Here is a 23,080-nt window from a genome sequence, read left to right as displayed (position 1 = left end):
AAATTCATTTATTAACTAGTCCACAGATCCAGGTATTTTCTGGTTTTTGTCTATAAAAGGTACACATGGAGTATTTACTTTGAAAGATACTTTTTCTTACGAACTTCTGTGATCAGATTTTGAAAATCTGTTCAGCACATATGCTATTAGATTGTGAACCTACTTGAAAATGCAATTGTAAATGTTATACAGCATAAACTGTTTATTCTGCTCAGCATCTTCAGTATTGTGCAATATTCCCCAGGTAATGATTTACATCAATTCTCTTTCACTTAAGAAAGAGAATCTCGCAGAGTTAATTTCAGCATGCTTTACAGATTCCTGTGGAGTAGGTACAATTAATGTTTTTATCCTTATTTTATAAGGAGGAAATCTAACAGAGGATCTTTTAAGCCTTTCTTTTTGAAATCAATGAGAAATTTGTATGGGGAGGTTTTGCAGGATTTTATTCTCAGATGTTGTTCTACAAACACTTTAAGATGATGAGAGAATAATCATGCGGAGGAATTGTGCCAGATTCACTCCACCACACAACTGCATGCTCAAGTCTGAGGAGGCAGCAAGAAAGGAGTGGGAACCTGTGGCTGCAGTTGAAAGATGGCATTGTGGCTTTCCAAGAAAGAGTCAACTTAGGCATTTTTTAAATGTTTGTGGAACCTACTGATGTTTCCTTATTGAATAGCAGAGGTTCTTGTAAGTTCTCCATCAGCACTGTATCTCTGTGGGCCATATAAAGAATTTGCAGGAATATGACCTTCCTATTAGTGGTTGTATGCTTTGATCATTATATTATTTGTATTGCCTTTTTTCTTTGTAGATATGTTTGATCTCCATATTATTTAATTTCATTGAAATTGCTAGCTTAAAATGTAATGATAATGGTTTTGAAATAGATACTTTCAGTAAAGTATTTTTATTTCAGTGTCCCCTCACATGGCAAACCAAGTGGGAAGGTCCAGAAGATCCTTTACAATATCTTAGAAGTCTTGTAGCTCGAGCGCTTGCTATACAGGTAATTTGGAAGAGTAATTTTACTTCAGTATGCTAGTGTTCAGTGACACGGTATATTTATTATGTGAATTGCACTACAGTAGGCCTTTCCAAACTCAAGTCCCAAAGAGTTTTAGATGTGTGAAAAGGCGTGTAAAGACTTAAAGATAGATGAGAAATGTGAAGACAACAGACTGGGCAATTTGAAGTCAGTAACTTTAAATACAGTAATGTTTACGTCTTAGATTTTAGTCATTAGTCTTTCTGATGAACTGTGGGGGAAAAGATAGATTTATTTACTCAGATGAATCTTTATGTCTAAGTCAAGACACACTCTTTAATCTGGTAGAGAGACATATAAAGAGACAAAGTGAAGCAAGTCTAATAGAGGTATTGTAGAAATTAATAGAAGACTAGTCTTTGAAGCAAATAAAGAAAACGTCTGCATTCTCCAGGTTTACAAGGGGCTATAATAGAAGGTGCAGAGTCTGACAACAGCTCTGTCAATCTCCAGTCTGACAGTGAAGAAGACAATTTTTAGTTAAGGTAAATCTATCTATACTTGATTAACAGAAAAGGTATATTTAAGATAATAGGCAGACAAATAAAAAAGTTGTTTTGTAAATTAATCAATATTTAAGGAAACAGATTTCATCATGTTGGATACATGGAGAGGAAACTGTGAGAACCTTCCAGGAAGGAAGGTTCCTTTAGGTGGGACAGATCTTCTATTACCTCCAGGCAAGAAATAGAAAGCTGCTGGTTTTGACCTTGACACAGTCTTGTCCAGTGGGATATGAAGAAGATTTCTGTGAACATTAGCGTTGACTGTCAGATTCAGAAGGAAGATTTGAGGGGAACATGATATCTGGGCATTACTTTTTCTAAAGAAACTATCAAATGGATGTTTCCGAAGTATTCATAAGATTGTTATGCAAACCATTTCTTTTGGCTAATGCTTGATTTTTCTTTATCCTTTCCTTCACAAAAAGGCTCGAATTATAAACAATAAAGTGTAAATATATATAGCAACAAGTGATAATGCATGTTCAAATGTTATATTGGTCATATAACTAGAGTTGAACTTAGTCCCTTCTGACTGACTATTATCATCATTAAAAAAGCATCACTTGTGGCTGAGTCAGCAGTGTTCGTAATCTTCAAGAGTACCTTGCAGTTTGTGACTTCTACCTTTATTTGGTTGTGACCAAACTGCATGCGATTTTCCTTACTTATATGAATTATTTTAAATGGAAGCCTGAGATTAGAGTTCAAGCTTCTGTGTGGAATACACCTCCCATACAAAGTGGAGATAACGTAGCAGCGTGTAACAGGATGAAATTAGTGTTAACAGTAATAGATGATTTTCAACCAAGCATATTCAAAAAGTTTTTATTTCCATATATTACTCCAGTCAACTATTGACAAATGTGCTGCATTATATTACCAGGATAGTAATCTTCCTTTTTCATTATTCAAACTGATGACAATATTGTAGATTTAAATTACTCATTTTTATGTAAAGTTATTTTGAAGAAAACATTTACTATTTTAAACACTTATTTACTGTAAGAGAGGGACAGATTATTAAGACAGAGCTTTACAGTAGATATTTACCTGTATCCATAAGCAGTAAATTGTGTTAATTTTTTTGTTAGTGACAATAGAAACTAGTGACAGATGACCAGATACTGGTTATTATATTTTTTATTTTTTTTTTAAATGTCAAATGTATACTACAGTTATATTTGAAGCAATTCTAATAATACATTATTAGTCTGTTTTGCTTCTCAAGCTTCTAGTCAGATCACATCTGAAATACAATTTCTATGTTTTTATTTTTGTATGTATTTTAGCAGAAAATGTTGATTATTTCTAATTATGCATTTCAGTTGAATCATCTTTTTCCTTAAATGTGATTCCAGTTCATGTTTATGCGTATTTCACCAAATTTTGATTAGCCTTGATAATTTTTTAATTAACTTTCCTTTTTTGTGAGTTTTCATTATTGATTTTATAAATGTAATTTATCATTAGTTAATTATAAATTTAGTATTCAGAAATTCAATAAAGGCTTCAGTAAAGATTTTCTCATAGCTGTGAAAATTATCTTCAGATTTGTATTTCAATAAAGGTTGTATTTTGGATTGGTTTAATTTTATATGACCAATTCCATCATCATGGTTTTTTGATATTTACTTATACCTCCACCTGCTTCATTCACTGTAAGATACTGACTTCTACCTTTACCGTTTGAGACAGGTTTGATTTAGGTATTTTTCAAGAGGAAAATAAGAGACATTGAAATATCAAAGTTGTACTGAAAGATTGTGTCTACTAAGGATGCAGTAAGTCTATACTTAGGTTATTAGTTAAAGGCTGCCTTGTCAAGATGTTTGCCGCCAGTGCAGAAAATAATAAAAGCAACTGCTTTGTTACAAACATTTAGTGGGGATGGGGAGGAACCCAAAATATAGGCCAGATGGTAGAATAATTATAGCAGAATTTATAGAAGTGTGAAGATGTTCTGACAGCATTACACAACAACAGACAGAAAAACAACAGGTGTTGCATTTTCTCAGGTCTGAATTCACCCAGTACAAGCAAAATAAAAAAAGGAAATCTGCCTACTTAAAGTGTGAACAAATCTGTATATGCAAAATGCAATAGAGCCATGTTTTGCTGTGTATTATGTCATGGTGATAGAGCTGATGGAAATATGTGATTTCTTCCCAGGTGGAAGTTCTGATATTTGGATGTTAGCTTTTGTTTTAAATTAAAACAAAAATTCTGTGTATTGAACATTCTTCTAAGATGAAGAGTTCTGAATACTTTCAATTAGCAATGCTGACATTGAACGTTACAATATTGTGTTTCAGCTTGTCTGCCTACAGTGATTTATTTGCTATGAACATTAAGATATGAAGCTTATGAATCATCATAGATCTTTGTGTTGGTTGTAATTCTTGGTCCTTATACTCCCAGTTTCCTCGTGGTGGCATCTTAAATGTGTTCTGTGGTTTCCCTCTCTTGTGGTACGTGTTTACAGCTCAGCAATAATATACATCAGTGTGTAATGAATTTAAGTCCATCCCAGTCTGTAGATAAGTGTCTTCTCATGGCTATGGATACCAGCAGGAGAGAAAGAGAAAAAAGACCCAGAACTACAGCTATTAAGAGGCAAAACAGCAGCCCAGGCAAATGTCAGATGAATATCAACATTGAAAAAATGTTTCAGGTCAAGAGATTGGAACTTACTTTTTGTTTCACAAGAACTAAATAAAAAGCTTAATTTCACTTCTTCCAAAAAAAAACCCTCTTATTCCAACAAGACTTTGTATTTTAAATGAAAATATTTATCTCATTCTTTTGGACTGAGCTGCTTTTAAGTCATCTGTAAAAACAGTTCTTTCTTTGGGTGGCTGTTTGGTCAGACAGCTGGTAAAAGGCTTACAGCATACACTAAATATGAAGACTGTTCGACCTCAGAATCATAAACACTACTTTCAGAGTTCTAATCAAGGAAATGTTATGAATACTGAAAGTTTTTGTTTGCATAAGTTATGAAAGTTTTTGTTGAAATTGTGTGTGTATCTATGAAGTACTCACAGTATATAAAAAAAATATATTTTGTATTTTATCAGAGACTTGTATGTATCTCTCTGGGATGCTGTTATCTCCTGTCCCGTCCCATGCTGAGTGAAATCTAGGGTAGTAATATTTAATTTCAATACCAGTTTTACCCCTTAGTATAAGATTTTTAGTATTTTACTACTCTCTTACTATTTTAGCAAGATTGACTTTGTTTCTATTTTGGAACACTTACTATTCCTCTGTTTCAACAATCAGCTCCCCAGAAAGGTGGATTGGACACCCAAGTTATATGAAGTTTGAACTCTTGGAAGTTGCATGCTAAAGCTACCAGAAAACCTTCTGGGAATAGGAGAGGCAGGATTCTTCCTTCACACCGAAGGCATCTAGGCAGAGGTTCAATTTTCATTCACTGATAACAAGCTGAAAGTCTGCTCTTAGAAAGCCAAGGAAGTCAAGTCCTCTCAATTTTCACTGAGTTAAAGAACTGTGAGGGCCAGCCTTAATGCAACAGTAGATGATATGCACATAAAATCGGAGAAGTAGAGGCTGAGAGTGAATCCCAAAATAGGCACACACACATACTCTGTACAGACACAGCCAGCCACACACAGGCTAACAGAGAGAGGAGGACAGTACTTTTATAGGCAGCTGGATAAACACAGCACAAATAGCCCTATCCTATTTTGGTGGTTCACTGCTCAAGGAAAACACTCTTCACAAGTCTCACTGATTTTTGGTATCTCCATTGTCTTGCTTCCAGTCCCTCAGTCTGCAGCATGCAGCTCCCAGACCTCTCATCCACCTGCTGGCTGTACTGCTAGAAGTTTGCTAGTGGATTCCCTTCCCCCACATAGACAACACACTTGCACACAAAAATAACTAAAAATAGAGCTTAAGAGGAGGATAGGACAGACTCTGGTGATGGGGTACAAGGTTGGCCAAAGTGTACTGACCAGCAGCCTCCCTACATCTGACCTGCCCTTTTATACCACTCTATCTGTTTTCTCATTCTTGTTCATCTCCCATCCACCTTTCCCCACCTTTCGTCCTTCCCCTAAATATCCCATAATAAATATTGTACAATTCCAGAATTGTCATGTTCAGTCCCCAAATTCACCCACTTGGGCACTCCATAAGAGATCCTATACCACTTTAAGTAGTAATCCTGCTTAGTTTGCATAGCAGAGTTTTTTTCTGATAGATTGCCTTAGCAGATTTTGCAGCAGGGACAATAGCTTAATGGTTTGTCTTTTATGGTCTTAGCAGTAGCTGATTCAGATGGATTAGGTTGGCTGCGTTCCCCACCTTGTCGTTGCTCCTCTCATCACTCACTCTCTATTTGGACAGCTGTTATTTAGGTATCTGTACAGTGCAGAATACTTCAGATTTAGTATTCTAATATTAAAGCACAAAAATTCATAAAAATATTGTGTTTTAAATCCCCCCCATTCCATTATTTTAACTCAAAGTTCAGAATGCTATGAAGAATCCCCCTTATTCTGAAGAATTAGCGTTTTTCTGTGGCTTTTCTTGGCTTCTTCTCTCCAGCTGTCATGAATATCAAAACAAAAATACAACTGCAACCTAACATTATCTGCTAAGAAACTGAGCCTTAATTGGCTCTCATCATGTTGCAGCATGATTTCACTTTGTTCAGAATTTATCAGCCAAGATATATCTTTCAAGACCTTTCATCTAAGTGATAACTGCTTGGTAAAAATTGGAAATTTGCAAGTACTACTATAAAAATTTAGATGTTTTCTTTGTCTCTTATGTAATAGGCAAATTTGAAGCTCTGATAGATCCAACTGTCATATCGCATTCCTTTTTAATCACTGTTTCAGTTAGGTAGTATTAATTAAGGAGGGGCCATTACAGAGTAGTAGTGATTTATAAAGATACACCATCCGCCACACGGAATGTGAGGTGAAAGTATCAGACTTACACAGGTCATAGGAGTTTCCACTGAAATAAGGTCTAGCTTCCTTGGAAGCTAAAGCAGAAGCTGATGCATTTTTTATGCTTAGAGAGTTTGTGTACTCTTGTGACTTACAGAAAGCTGTGTTCATGCATGGGTGCCTGAGGTGGAAGGATTCCTTAAGTTTTCTTTTTTGTTTTGTGCACCAATTCAAGACTTTACTTTCCAGAGGTACTGAAATCACTGTTTCTTGTAGTGAAATGATTCTTTTCCTGCAGAATACAGTGGGTTTTCACACTGCATCTGCAAACTTTGCAGTTTTAAATGGAAATATTTTTTGGTTGTCAATGAGCAAGGATTATCTCAAGTTTTGGAAAAACAATTTGCTTTATGCATGAAAAATGTTTTCTAAAAAGCAGCATTAAAAAAGGAAAGATATCTTGACTTGCATTCTGTTTGGTTTCATTGTGAGTTGTTTGAAGCTTAAGCCCAATGAAGTTTAGATGCTCTGTTAAATTGAGACATCCACAAGTTATGGGCTTTTCTATAAACGTCAGCCTTAAATGTTTTGAAATGTAATCTGTTTTAACAGAATTCAACTCCTGTTGATTAAGCTCTGAGAATTCTAAGCATGTTTTGTAGAATGGCTATTCTTTTTTAATAATTAAATACAACCTTGTAAGCAGAGGTTTCAGCAGCATCCTTTATCATACCGCTAACCAGTTGTTCAGCTCTCTGATTGTAGAATATTGATTGCAGAAGGTGATCACTCATAAAACAATTTTTATAAGGAAGTGTTGCATAAAAAAGAAGAAAAACCAGGTCATTGTCTCTATGCACTTTCTGAGAAATTACCTTATTTTAAAGAAAATGATCTTTTTTTCTAACCTCGGTTTAAATTTCAAAGAACTAGATTTAGTGTTCTGTATTTCTCCTATGGATGCAAGTTAGTATTTAGGTACTCCATAACTTACAAGAAACGGCACCATGTATCTTATTATATAAGATTTAAAGCTGTAGTTGATATACTTTATTTAATAAAATAATCAGGATTCATTGATTTTTCTCTTAAAGCTACAAGATACATTTCCATAATACAGGAAGAAATCTGAAAAGATACCGTGATAAGATATTAATAAACTGTATGCATTTAAATTGTTAAATTTAAAGTGTAGATTGTTCAGTTTCTAATACTTTGTTTTTCATCGTATCTCTTTCCTTTATCATGGACACAGCTGCCTGTAAAAGAGAAAGCAGAGTAAAATGGATAGTCTTGTCTGACAAAAGCTCAAGCAAAAAAAGGTTAATTATAGTACAAGTGGGTAGAAAAGGATGTTATTATCATTTGCATATGAAAATGAGTTTCCTTATGTTATACTGTCAAAGACTTTGGTAATTTTAAATTCCAGCCATTAATAAATGAGAAGGCTGCAACACATGGTAATACACTACTTTGCAGATACATTCCATCAATCTGCTTTCCTTTATTCTAGACAATTCAGTTGCAGTAACTTGCTCTTCTGATTACCACTATATTGACACAAATATTGTGTCTACTAATAATTATCAATCTATTCAAAATCTTCTATTGTTTAATTTATAATTTTGATTTCATAGTCACACATGCATATATAGAAATAAATTTCTTAGAGTAATAAGACAGCTTTGTAACTAAAAAGTAACTCGATGTGATCATGGTTTTGTTTTGAACTGCAGATGTTTTGGTGGGAACTGGCTTGGTGAAATAGTTTACAAAATACTTCATCTCTTGATTTGAGATTTTAATTGGTCAAGATCAACGATAACATGATATAACTATTCCTCAAATAGCATTTGCAGATATATATTAAAAAGTAAGCCCATTTTCTAAGAGAAACACATTGCCATTCCACAAGCAAGCATCATCCCAAATTAGCCATCTATTTGGCATTTCTTTGAGGGAAGGCAGAAATGTAGCTGCATTTTGACCTGTCTTTCTGTGAAGGAGATTCCATATAGTTGAATTTGAAATGATAACATAGTTTCATATTACACTCCTGTACAAATATAAAAAAAGATTTAAATTTTCAGAGCTGTTAAAGTTTCAGGTGTGTCATCTCAAATTTAGTTTGTGAAGGAAAAGCTTCATGAGAGTAATTCTTGACTAAATTCTTGTTTATCTGTTGTGTGTGCAGTAGTTTTGGGAATTCACATTCAAATAAATCAATAGGTGCAGGCTGCAGGTGCACTCAGCAACTCTGTTGCTATGACTGTACTTTAAAACTGGAGTAAACACAGGCATTCTGGTTTGGGGTTTTGGGGATTTTTTTGCTCTTAGTAGAGTTCTTCTTGATGTGGTCTTTGTCTCTAAATGTTCAGCAAGGTACATAATTGAGGAAAAAAGCCCCAAAACCTTGAATCAAAGGAGGAGAGTTCTTAAGAGTGATGGGAAGCTTAGATCCCCATTTTAGGCATGTTAAGTGATGCTTAAAGGCAGGAAGGGTAAATAAAGGCAGGTATGTTTCCAGTGTATTCAACTGAATACTATAAATAGCAACTTAATTAGAATGTGTTCTCTTAAGTGGAGGAGAATACGTAAGAGCATTTGGAGGCAGTGGTATTTTTATATTGTTCATTCCACGTAGTCACGCTGAACTAAGAGAGTTATGATCCAATGAGGAATCTGTTCTCTACATCTGAGCTTAAGTTTCAAAATTCCCATCAGGTTTGTACTGTTGTACAGTGTTGTATATGCTTTTCCTTACACTTAAAATATATTTTCTTATAGGTTCTCTATGTTTGCCATTTTCAGTGTAATTTCTAATATTTCATGATCCCATATGACGAATTTAATCAACTGAAATTATCTATGTATTGGTCAAAATGCAGTAAAAAATTTAGAACTAGACCAAAAATTTTTCATTATTCAGATATGTAGATTATCAAGCCAGAAAAAAGATTTATTTAGTCATGTGTATTCATGTATTTTATTCTTATCAGACTGAGAAAGTCAAAATTGATGGTTTGAATATATCACGAGAAGAATCCATCAAGTAAAAAATACAGTAAGATATTACTAGAATAATAAAAATAAAATTGTGTTGCTTATTAGCTACAAATTTGTTAAAAATATTGTGTCACCCATGATATTACGATACTATAGAAATGCAAAATTCTTAATGAAGTTATTAAAGGTCAAAGGGAGTTGTTATTTCTTCGTATCCTGCACTTTTGAGGCCACATCTGAAGCACTTGTCCAGTTTTTGGCTGTTTCAGTCGAAAAGAAAAGTTGCCCAGGTTGCCCAGAGATGTTTGTGGAACCTCCATTTTTGGAGATATACAGAACTGGAGTAGACAATGCCCAGAGCAACTTAAACTGTCGTTGAATTTGGCCCTACTCTGAGCTGCAATTGGATCAGATGACTTTCAGAGGTCCCTTCCAACCTAATTTCTATAATTTTGTCATTTAAAGCTTCTCCTCTGTACCTTTTGGGTCAAATCTGCTCTAATGAATACGCACACTTGATTTGTACCATTTCAGTGTAGTACTTCTGTCTTAAATGTTAGATATTCAGTAGGATATATCTAGTTATATGCCCTGAAAATTTCAAATGTTTCATGTATTGCTTAGACATATATAGTGGCACTTACTAAGATCAGCCAAGAGAAAACAGACACACATTGCATGAAGGGAAACTGATTAGACATTTGGAAGGAAAAAATCATGTTGAGGGTAGTCAGACACTGGTACAGGTGGCCCAGAGAAGGTTGTGGAATCTCTATCATTTGAGATATTTAAAATATCATTGAACAAGCCCGTGAGCAACCTACTCTAGGCTGACACTTCTTTGAGGGTGGGGAGTTGGACTAGAAGATCTCCAGAGGTCTTCCAACTCTAATTATTCTATGGTTCCATGATACTGTAGGATACTTTAAAATTTCATGCAGTAGGTATCAAAATGACATAGATATTTTTGCTGCCAAATGTTTAATTTAATGAATAAATTCTTTCTATAACAGAAATAATTTTAAAACTAAAACCATTGTATCTAAAAAAAGAAAACAAAATTGCATTTAAAAATAAAACAAAAAAAAGTGTGCTGTTTAACAAAATGTGCAATATTTTTACTCCATAATGTCTGTTTCTCCGGATTACTTCCTGAGAACAGGTTTGAATGAAGCTTCATGCCATGCTACTGTTCTTCAGCATTCTCTTAGCCCTCAAATGTGACAGGACATCTGAAAGACACCTACAGCCTTGATGATGAGTTGTTCTGTTGGGGTTGGCCACAATAAAAATTTTCCCTTTCTGGTTTAAGGAAAGGCTTTATGGGCTTCAAATAGCTTATATACTGTACTTGAGGTACCTCATTCTAAATGCTTTGGCTTTACTACACAGGAACAAACAACAATCCATACCAGCTTATTACACCAATTAAAAAAAAAAATCTTAATTTCTGTGTCTACACAGAAAAAAAAATTATGCTTTGTTGAACAAACCATTTGAGCAGTCTAAGCAGTAATCCCGTGTTGCAGTGTTCTGTTCAATGGAGTGTAAGCAGCTTTAGCATGAGCCAGCATGGTGTGTCCCAGGATGCCGTGTCACAGACATGGCCATGCAGTCATATAGTTCCTTTGTTTAGACTGGGGTTGCATCAGCTACTGTTTCCATTCTGTGATCTCTTTTTTCTTGTAGAAAAAGAGATTTCCTTTTTTGCCTTTTCATTGTGGTATGTTTTGGGATATGGACACCACAGAGTTAAACAATTCTGATTAGCTTGCTTCAGTGGGTTTGATAAACGTTGCATATATATCTGAAAGTTAGGTTAAGCCTTAATAGTTGCTAATAGAGGAGAGTTCTATGACAGGCATGGCCAAGAGATTTTCTCTGAATTTTGACAGCCTCAAGAGAGGGTGTTAGCACAAAATAAATGACTGGTAAACAGAAAGAAAGAAAAAAAAAAAAAAAGGAAAAAAAGAGAGAGACTGATGACTGCGGTCCAAGGGGTCATTGTTTCAGACGAGGAACAAGGACTGTGAGGGAGACGCTTAATGGAAAATCTGTATCTCATGGGATGTTGACCAGAGAAAATGAACCATAGCAAAGTAAGCAGTTCTTTGTTGGCTCTCTTTATTGTAGCATAGCCTTCAAGCTGCTACTATAAAACAAATTACTGGGGTGCATCCCATCATTACTAGTGCGGTGTGTAATATATTGATGTTGTGGTTTAACCCCAGTCGGCAACCAAGCACACCCAGCCGCTCACTCACTCCCCGCCGTAGGGTGGGGGAGAGAATCTGAAGAGCAAAAGTAAGAAAACTCATGGGTTGAGATAAGAACAGTTTAATAATAATAATAATAAATTTGTAATGAAAAGGAAAACAACAAGAGGGAGAGGGAGAGAGAGAGCAACAAAACCCAGGAAAAACAAGTGATGCAACCACTCACCACCCGCTGACCAACGCCCAGCCAGTCCCCAAGCAGCAATCGCTGCTCCCCAGCCAACTCCCTGTTGTGGTTTAATGACAGGCAGGCAGCCAAATACCACGCAGCCGCTCACTCCCTCCCTCCCTCCCCGGTGGGATGGGGAGAGAATCGGAAGTGTAAGAAAGAGTGAGAAAAACTCATGGGTTGAGATAAAGACACTTTAATAGAACAGAAAAGGGAAAATAATAGTAATAATAATGATAGAATATACAAAATGAGTGATGCACAATGCAATTGCTCACCACCCATGCTGACCGATAACCAAGTAGCGATCGGTACTTCCTGGAACACGCCTACCGTTCATATACTGAGCATGACGTCACATGGTATGGAATACCCCATTGGCCAGCTGGGCTGGCTGTCCTGATTATGTTCCCTCCCATTTTGTGCACCTAGCTCAGTCGGTAGATCATGGGAGCTGAATGTCCTTGACTAGCAGGGTACTTAGCAACAACTAAAACCATCAGTGTGTTATCAACATTCTTCTCATACTAAATCCAAAACACAGCACTAGGAAGAAATTTAACTCTATCCCAGCCGAAACCAGGACATTCCCCCCAGTTTATATACTGAGCATGACGTCATATGGTATGGAATATTCCTTTGGCCAGTTTGGATCAGCTGTCTTGGCTGTACCTCCTCCACGCTTCCTGTGCACCTGGCAGAGCATGGGAAGCTGAAAAGTCCTTGACTTGGTGCAAGCACTACAACTACTTAGCAACAACTAAAACATCAGTGTGTTATCAATATTATTCACATACTAAATCCAAAACACAGCACTATACCAATTATTAGGAAGAAAATTAACTCTATCCCAGCTGAAACCAGGACAACTGAGTATTCTGTATCCCTATTTAGTCACACCAGCACCATCACAATGTATGTTTCAGCATTCCTACTCCAGAGCTCTGCAAAGGAATTATGTCTGATATAGTCCTGACTTTGTCCAAGGATTATGGTAGGCAGTCTTGTCTGTTATCTGCAAATGAATATTACGTGCCACTGTTTTCCCTGCCCTGCAACTTCTTACCAGTGGAGGTGGGAAGTAGGACCATAATCTCTTTCAGAAGGAGAGGACACTGAAGTTTCTTTGAATGTTTTTCCCCTTTGCTCTGCACATTCTATAGTTTCTGGTTCTAACAAGGAATAGTTCCAGCTCTTATACTTCCTTACTCAGTTGTACTCTATGTAACTGCAAATGCAATCTAGCACCTAGCAACTGATGTATTTAGTTGTGGAAAAAGAAAAGGCATGAAGCATAAGAGTATCGTCTAACTGGATTCTGTGTTTAGTGATCATATAGGAAATATCTGAAAGTAGACATTTTTGGCATACATCAATCATGAATTTGTCAGTATGATGTTACAGTTCTTAAGCAGTATCATCATTCTGGGATGCTTATTAAATGTAGGAAACAGCAATTCATGGAAAGTTAAGTTCCTGTTTTGATAAAAATAAATTAATACAGTAACGTGAAGGAGATCACATTTGTTAATGCTTCCCTCAGCTATGTGTACTGCATATCTGCTTCTGGCACATTGTTAGCTAGCATGTTGACACTAATGGACTCAGAATTTTTATGCTCTAACATTGTGCTATTTTGTTAGTATTCTGAATTCCTGAACAAACAGGGGGGTTCTGAGGCATGTCAAACTGAAATAAAGAAACAATAGTATTTTATTTAAAGCACTAACCAGCGATTTTGGTCTGCATGCTCTAAAATTAAAAAAAAAAAAAAAGAAGAGAAGAAAAGAAAAGAAAAACAAAAGTAAGACTCCAAATTAAATTCCTGTGTGTTTTACCATTTGAAAGATAGTATGTGCCAACGCCTTATCGTATACCTGAAATACTGCAGTATTCACATGTTCATTTAATAAAGGATAACTAGCTCAAGAATAACAGCTCAAGGATTTCACATACAAAAAAAATTACCACAAGGAAGCAAATTGTTGTATGCCAGCTGCTCCTGAGAAGCTACGCATTACCCCTCTGTGCTCAATGCCAGAAAAAATACCTCTGTTTCATTTCTTTGCAGTGTAACACAATTACTCCTGCTGGCATTTAGCACTGACTGCCAACACGTAGGAGCACACCTATGGAACAGCTGCTGCACTGTGAAGAAAATAGGACTCTAGCATAACTGCTTGATTGACCTTTGCTTAATCTAAACTCTGGTTAACTGAATATTTACTCCCCTAGCAGTGCTACTCACCATCGTTTGCTCTCAGACTTATACAAAGTCCTGCATTTTTTTTTTTCCCTAGTAATTTTGAATCCCTCTAAAACTAGTGGAAAAACAGAATTGTACTCCATGGCTTCTGGCTATGCGTATTCATATTTCAATTTTCCATCTAGGCACAGAAATGAAATCACTTCGGTAGTGATTTATATGATTTTCTCTTTCAATAAAAGTTCTCTTCTGGGATCACATCAAGGGAAAAACACGATAGAAGAGAATACATTTGGAATGAATTAAAACAGGTGAAGGAAAAGTACTTGATTCATTGTAGAGGAGTTCTGTGATCCTAAAGTTGTATAAATGATAATGTGAAAATCTGGCAGCCTCTTTATTCCTTCCACTGTTCAATATGAGGTGCTCAGTTTGCTTTGGGATTATAGAAGATAAGGAAGGCTTCTCTGAAAAAAGAACAGATGCTTCTTGGATGTTAAGATACGTGAAAAAATATTATTTGAACTATTATTACCTGAGACTGCACTTAGAGATTTATTTTTGTAAAAAAAGAAAAAAAAACCTTTTATTATACCAAACAGAACCTCACATAAGTTGAAGTTTTGAAATATCCTGCTAGGAATTGCTTTGCAAGCATTTTGGGTATTGCTGATAAGTTTTGATATTATATTTATAATCATCATATGCTAAATTAATCTATCATGTACAGTTCACACTTAAATTTCTAGTTTCATTGCAATAAGAAAGATTCAGGAAATATTAAAAAAATGAAATACTGAAATAATGAAATAAACAGTTACAAAGAAAAGTGTATGTTGATTTTTTATTTTGTTTCGTAATATACATTTTTGGGGGGTTAGGATATTTGGACTGGTAGACCACATTTTTGGTGTAATAGAAATTATTGATATAATGTGAATTTATTTTAAAAAATAAGTTATACACCAATTCAGCTTTCATATCTAACCAAAGACGTATCTTGAATTCATACACTGAAAGCTGCTTTTAGTGAGTTTAAATCTTGACTATTAGCTGTTTTGAAGAAGAAAAACAAATCCTGAATTGCAGCAAACATGTTGAAGACCATATTACGGGAGGTGGGAGTGAGGGGGCAGTTGGGAGAGCATGGGTATTGGCCTGAGCCACGAAGAGACAAGTAGCTAGATTTTACACCATCTTGGAGCTGATGGTAGTCTTCTCACTGTAATCCAGCCGGCAAGTGACAAATGCATGGATTATTTTGGCCTACCTGGCAGGAAAGGCAACGTTTTCTACTGAGTTGGTGATGGAAGAAGGCCCTTCAGATTGAAATGCTACATGGCCATCCAAGATCAATAAGAAGTCAAACCACTTTGCATCACTTTGACAAATGAAGTCAATCTATGTTTTTATTGGAGTCGGGATAGGAGAGGAAAATTAAGATATTATAGCTAATCTGTTACAGGATTTCTCCTTTTCAAGAAACATCACTTCAGTCTTTCTCCAGTTTAGCTTAAACTTCCTTCCCTTCAAGACCTGACCTCTTCCAAGCGTTATGGCAGTGGCAGTGGATGTACTAGTGACAAACGATCGATTTAATAGAGTGGTGGTGTCTTTTGAGACTGTAGCGCTTGAGACTGTCTTTTGAGACATGCTGCCATGTGGTCATAAAAGACAAAAACGAGAATAAGCATAAGGATATTTTTTACACTTGTGCTGTAAAATACATTTTATTATCATTTTTATTGCATTTAAATCTTAAATTACTTATTAAACAGCTGTGAACGAGCTGTGTCTTCAGCTTTATGTAGAGCAGTATAAGCAATTACAAACTTTGCTTTTGTGATCTGAAATGAAAGTTTATGTTATTGTGTATGTTATTGTGTATTTCCTAGTGCTACTTAATTATATGAGTTCAGAATTAATATCACCCATACTGGTTTTTTAATTGGGTGGAATATAAGCATCTATGTTCCTGACAGTATTTCTCTTTAGCAGTTATATTAAAAGTTTATTTGATGACAGCAATAGAAGGCTTATATTAAATACAAGTTGAAATGATTGTGTCTACTCTTATTACACAAAACAATTTACAAAATCTGACCTAACCAGAATGCAGAGTTACTGCTATATGATAAAAGAGATTGTTATGTAAAGTCATTAAAAGAATCATGCAGACAAGAGTCATTAACTGTGTACATTCAGCTAATGAAAATGGAAAGCAAAAATCTCCTAACTGATTCATAATCATTTGGGTTGAGGGCTTATAATCAGTGATGTGGCAGATAAAAACACCACCGATTAAATGTTTGAACATGGTGGAAACATTATGGAGATGTGTCTGACACACTGACAAAATAAAATAAAATCCACTGAGTGATATTTACTTGTATTTTGGATAATTTTGTCACTTCCAAGATGCTTCTATGGAATTATTCATCTGTCAGCCATTCAAAGAATACAGTAAAGTACTTTTTAAACAAGATATGGATGCCTGGCAGGTGCACTGTGTCATAAGAGCGTAGCTTCCAGGATTTTTTTTGTTCAGTGACTATAGTATTTTCATAATCTTTTAGTACTTGGTATTTAGAAAGGTTTGTGTTTCTCTCTTTAGTGATAGCACGTGGAATCTTAGTCTCTGATTATTTTCTGGCTTAGTATTAAACATTAATCTTTCTATGCAGAAACATATGGCTTGCAACTACTTATAAAGTAGGTTATACAGTAACTTAACATTTATAGTACCATAGTCAGGACTGTCATTATACCGTGTAAAGAAATTGTACCAAAGATGTACAGTATAAAAGTTTCAAAACATAGGATTTTGAGTGTGGACTGTTGCATAACCACTCAGGTGCATAAATAACTCATCTGAAGGTAACAAATTCTTTAGTCTGCGATTGTTGGTGTTTTGAGGGTCAAACTCAGATTTCATTACTTAAGACACATGGTTTATCAAGATTGCAAAGTGCAATGTGTGTCTCTTTTCTCATGTTGGCACATAATGCATTGCGTTGATGGGAAATTCCAAGCTTCCTGCTCCTAGCAACAGGCTTCATAGGTGCATGTAAGACAGGGTGAAAGAAGTAGGTTGGGGCATGTGTTCTGTAAGGGTAATTGAGGCCAGTTATTGCCCCCACCTCTATTCGTTTCATTTATTACCAAATATAACAAAGGCCAGTTTTTATCTTATCAGAAATTCTGTGAATTCTTTATCAGAAATTCATGTCTCAAACTAATGCACTAAAAATGGCTGCATCAACCTAATACTAAGAGATATTTTAAAAAAAAAATCGTTGGTTAGTACTTATAAAAACTCTTACTGCCAATTGAAAATCAAGTGTTTCTTGAATTTAATACGCAGGTTACACAAAAGAATGATCTTAAAGCTTACTTGAAAGGAATGAAGTTATTTGCCTGAACTTAGTAAAGCAAAGACAGTAATGACAACCATTTTGATGGAAAACATAAACTCTCCTGTTAGTAAAGCTGAAATAGGGTTTCAACAGGATGTTAGAAACTTGATAAAAGTTTCATTGTACAAAGTGAGCTGCACTGTACAAAGAATGGAACAGAAGTTTACTTAGAATGGATGAGTCACATTACACATAAACTGCTAGGTTTCTTTATACTTCTAAGTTGTGTTAATTTTCTGTTTACTAGTTTGAGATAATTGAAATTAATATTTATCTTTGAGGTTACAGTATATTTACACAAACATTTTTCATTAATCATAATAATTGACAAACCCACATTAACTCAAAATGTTGAAAAATCAGGCAATAACTTCAGGACTCTCTGTTTTCCTTTTTTTTTTTCTCTTTTAGAATTGGGTAGAAAAAGCGGAGAAACAGCAACTACTGTCAGACACCCTTGACCTTTCAGAGCTATTTCATCCAGACACATTTCTTAATGCCTTACGCCAGGAGACTGCAAGGTGAGGGAAAAATAATCTACCTATTTATGTGTGCTAATGTGCCATTGTTCCCTGTGTGTGAAGATGTCATTTTCAGGACACAGATCCAACAAGTTATGTCAATTGCTGTCATAAGTCATCTCATTCTTACTACTTGCACTGAAGTAGAATAGCTGTGAGTTACTTGTTTAAATGCTGATTATTTTTTATTTTAGATGAAATTAAAAATGTATTTTTCTTCAAAGTAAGACTTATTATGATATGGTACAGGTTGAAAAAACATTGGTTTTGGTTTTGTATTTAATTTCCTGTTATTATATGTCTCTAAGATTTACTGTATATATGTTTCCCTTGCAGAGTAATGAGCTGTTCAGTGGACAGCCTTAAATTTACAGCATCATGGAAAGGGCAAATACAGGAAAGCAAACTCCAAGTTAAGGTATTTTACTAGGATGTGTTACTAGAATTTTATGAGGATGTTGTATTAGCATCGTCTAATTCATCTGTCCATAAACTTTCTGGAAAACTGAGCTATAAATACATTGGTGTACCTGAGATACAAAGGCTGGTTAATGGTATACAGCTACAAAAATGGTAGTGCAAAAATTCCACAGAAATGGGAGATGGAAAGCAGTTATCTTTTTACCCCTCCCTAGTCATAGTGCTTATTTAAAATTTCAAATTCAAAATTCAAAATTTAAAATTTAAACTTATGCTTGCTCCATTCGCTTCAACCACCTCTTAGATAAAATTGAAGCTGCAATCCATTAGTTAATATCTTATTGTTGCCCAGAATGTAGTTGTCCAGAAAGACTTGTGGCATGTAGCAAGAGGAAATACACATGTAAATCTGTAAGTCTAAGGCCATGTGTTAGCATTTGTCGAATCACTGAAGAGAGTCTTCTAAGGAAGTAAACAAACCAAAGTAAACTATAATATGACTAGCTTTTGATATGATAAAGACCCAACAATTTTTTAATGGACTCTTAGGGCTACAGCCAGCAGCCATAAAGTCACTACTGATTGCTTAGATAGCAAAGTAAAGGTGAATCCTCAAATGGTTTAGTTTAGCTTCTTAACGTTTCAGGTGACACTGCCTCTTTGGCTGAATCCAGATCTCTTTGCACCTGTTTTCTACTTAATTTTGTAGGGAATTCACAAAATAAGTTTTCTATGCTACGTCTTCCAACAGGTATGTTGGTCCCATGATAATACTGCACAGGTCAAAGTGCTGTGTTCAGCACAGAGCATGGCACTTAAAACTGCATTCTTACAGAAACACGGGTGAATAATGCAGGGCACTTACCACGCGACTATGTACTGATGTACAGCTAGAGCAGAGAGATTACTAGACTAGGAGAGAGAAAGCAAGTGGCAGGGCACCTTCTCTAGTCTGATAATGCAGGCACACAGAAGGCTGTGGGAGATATTAGGGTTCTGGGTTGGCTGCTGACACTATCCAAAATTATTAACACAGAATGTATAAGAATTCATATTCCTAAAATATTAATAGATTGTAAGGCCAGAAAAGATAACTGTAATCATCCAATCTGACCTTTATACAATACAGTCTTTTGAACTTTGTTGAATTGATTCCTGTTGGAACTAGATAATATAATTTAGAAAATTATTCAATCGTGGTATTTAAATAAGAGTAATGGTTGCCTACTTCATTTAATGAGAATTAGATGGGAGTCCAGAATCTAGAGAATAAACCAAGGGACTTTTAGGGCAATTTCATTCCCTGGAATAATCCTGGGGTGAAAAACCTCGGAGCCTGCAAATCACATATTCTGAGGTTTCAGGTTCAGCCAAGATTTCTAAGTCCATAGCAGCGAGCCAAAATTGAGTTTCACATCTCAGACCTCTCATTCTAGTAGGCTAACTATCAGCTGCAGATTCTAGAAGCCTGGACTTCTTCAAAACCATCCTACCATCTTTGAAAAATGTCAGAAGTCAGTGTCAAATACCTGAACTCCATGCATGAATAATATTATCTAAGTATTTTCATATGCTAAAAAATATTACAATATTTTACAGTTGCTAGATTGAAATAGCTGCTTGGAAACTGAAGAATTAAAGGGTGATTAGAGGAAAGAGTTTTATAACAACACTCTGGTTAGGTGTATTGAAGCTTATAATTCTTTGTTATGTGCAAATCCGTGTGTTAGATTTTTCATAATATTAGTTAAAATACACTGTTAGCAGTCACTATTATATGTAGGCAAAAAGGTTAACATATATTCTCTATTGCTCTATAAGAATAAGTCTTATATTCCAAGAGAAATCAAAAATAAAAAGAGAATTTCAGGTCTTCAGATTATATTATCGAAGTGGCATGAACCTGCATTCATTTCTCTTTGCTAAACCACTCTCTTCTTACGTAAGATAGATCTTCAAACTATGAGAAAGTTTTTGATAAAATAATTGATAGAACTGATAAATATGTTTTATTTTTGTCAGAAGATTTGATTTGTTGATACTGCATGTTCCTTCTTCACATGATTCAGACTGCAGGTTTAAAATTGGAGCTCTCACATCCCCTACAAGGACCAGATCATGGTATAGGCTATTCTGAAGTTTATCAGTCTCAATTTATGCTAATGGTGCTATTTCACTTTGTGTGACTATTTCCACCAAGAGACTTGATTCTGCACTCATATGGTTGGGGGACTGTGTTTTGTGATATAGAAGAGTCGCGCTCGAGTCCCTGAATCAATGGCTATTTAATTATTCTAATAGAGTATCTTTGTTGAAGGATTGGAGCAATTAGGAATGTGGATGAACATTGAATTTAAACCTAAGATTCATATACTTTGTATAACTTTCTTAGTCACACTGTCAGTTAGTGACTGTTTGAAGACATGTTCTTTGAGATTTTTTTTCTTGCCTTTAATTTTAAAAGTTTTTGATGGCTTAGAATTTGTTCTGATAAGGAGAAGAAGATAGAAATCTCATTATGATCTGTATGATGAAAATGCTTTTTCAGTCTTCCTGCACTTTTAAAAAATGGCATCCTGGTTCTGCAATTGTAGACATTTGGAAGGATCTTTGTGTGCCAAAAATTTCAAATAATATACCCTGTGATCGTCTGTAAGTCAGAAGTATGAAGTGCTAGAACTGTCAGTGTAACTACAAAGTAGGCAGAGGAACACTCAATCAGGCCAAGAATACACCTGAGTCTGGGTGGATTATCAAATCTGGTGTTAAATTATCAGTGTAATTCAAGTGATAGTTTAGATGTATGATGTGGAGTAGGTCTCTCCTAGTAGGATGTGATGAATATTTGATTTAGAATCAATCTGCATAAAATTACACTTTCTTTAATATGACTTTGGATTGCTTTAATGAAAGGTACTGAAAATGTATGGCTATTGCAATATAATCACGTATTGAAATGCAAATAAATCTCTTCTATTTGCTTTGTGCACTGATTGTGCTGTTGTACAAAAGCAGGTAGTCGTTCCTTTCGGCATTCCATTTTCTTGCAGAAAAGAATGAAAGAAAGGAAGAAACATGGTAAGAGACTTTTTGGGTAGTAAGTGCTATGAGCTTGGGTAGAGCTTAATACAAATAGTGAAAAACAAAAATTTATTGCAAGACTATAATATTCAAATACATAATATCAGCATTAATATCAAAACTGTGCTCTTAGCAATCGACAGAAATACTATTATAAGGCATCCTGAGAGGTCTTTTTTTACAGTATACCTCCAACCTGAAATATCAAGAAATTAATGATGGAGGCCTGTAGAGGTAATAAAGTGAAAATATGCCTTCCTGAAGTCTGCTGTAGTTTGTATCATTTCATGGGAAATTATGGCATTAAATAGTATGGAAAAATTAATTGCAGAGAATTTGAAATTTTGGAAACAGAGATGCTTTGGACCATGCTATCAGCACACTTTCTACAAATGTATTTTAAAGAAACATAATCTGTAATGTCTAACAATAGCTTTTTTGAAACTAAACCAGTACTAGTAGTTGCAAAATGCCAAATACGTTGTAAGAATTAAAATTTTAAAAATTATGGTCAACTCCAGCCATTACTCTGAGCTGAGTTGCAAAAATACTATGCCTGCTAATTATAGATACTGTGAAATCCATGTCCTTTATAGAAGCTGTAATTTCTATACACCATTTATCATAGGAATGAGAACATGGCTATGGGAGTAGACAGTATCTGAAAGTATATTGTTCTGGTGTTTTCCAGTGTCTTTTAATATTGAATCAAAGTCAAAATTTTGGTCCTCATCTTCAAAGGAGTTTCTATGATTGGTTGAAGTTTTCCAGGAGATCAGATTGTGTTATTTTACATAACTACAATGTCAAGGGAATTGCCAATATCAAAGGAAGAAATGTGTGTACAGATTTTTCAATAGGTGACCCACTTCTATAGAAACTTATTTTAGAGATGTTCAGGATGGCCAGACCTTTGAACACCCTAACAATAAATTTTAAAACCTCTTCAACAGACCACTCTTCACTCAATAACTTTGCCAAACTCACATATTTATCAGACTAAACTCCATGACAAAATTCCCTGCAGAATGCAGGAAGAGCAGAAAGAAGAGCATATGAGATGAATCTTTCTAATATTTGTGTGATAGGGATAAATAAGAGCTTTGAAAGCATTCAATCAGAAGTGTAGTGAGGTAAAGTGTAATCTAGGACCTATGCATAAAATAAAGTGAGGCCTTAAGTATCAATGTTAACAGAGAGCAGTAGGAAGGAGTCTGTGGGAAAGCCTCAGTATAATCATTAGTAAGACCTTGTTCTTTTTGTGCCTTTTATGATATTTTTCTTCATATTCTTTGTTCTTGCAAGACAGAAGAAGTGGCGCTAGAATGTATATGGGCTATCATTAAAGGCTATTGACACCCAAACTTCTCTCTTACAAGATAAAGCCAGCTTTTCCAAAATCTCTGTGGAGAGAATTTGAGTTTGAAAAGAAACGATACAAAATATCAAATGCTAATACTGTACCTTAAAAGCAACAGACGAGAAAATCTTAGGGAAGATTCA

General features: G+C 35.1%; 1 protein-coding gene across 1 annotated transcript in view; it reads left to right on the top strand.

Annotated features, from left to right (window-relative positions):
- DYNC2H1 (dynein cytoplasmic 2 heavy chain 1) overlaps nt 1-23,080 on the top strand; it is a 184,644-nt gene that overhangs the window by 154,745 nt on the left and 6,819 nt on the right. Inside the window, exons 85-87 of the mRNA XM_075140082.1 lie at nt 923-1,012; nt 17,967-18,076; nt 18,413-18,494. Of these exons, the coding sequence (XP_074996183.1) occupies nt 923-1,012; nt 17,967-18,076; nt 18,413-18,494 (282 nt within the window). The remainder of the gene's footprint in view (nt 1-922; nt 1,013-17,966; nt 18,077-18,412; nt 18,495-23,080) is intronic.

The sequence above is a fragment of the Calonectris borealis genome, chromosome 1, assembly GCF_964195595.1.
Source record: "Calonectris borealis chromosome 1, bCalBor7.hap1.2, whole genome shotgun sequence".
Taxonomy (NCBI): Eukaryota; Metazoa; Chordata; class Aves; order Procellariiformes; family Procellariidae; genus Calonectris; species Calonectris borealis.
This window is presented reverse-complemented; position numbering and strand designations above follow the sequence as displayed.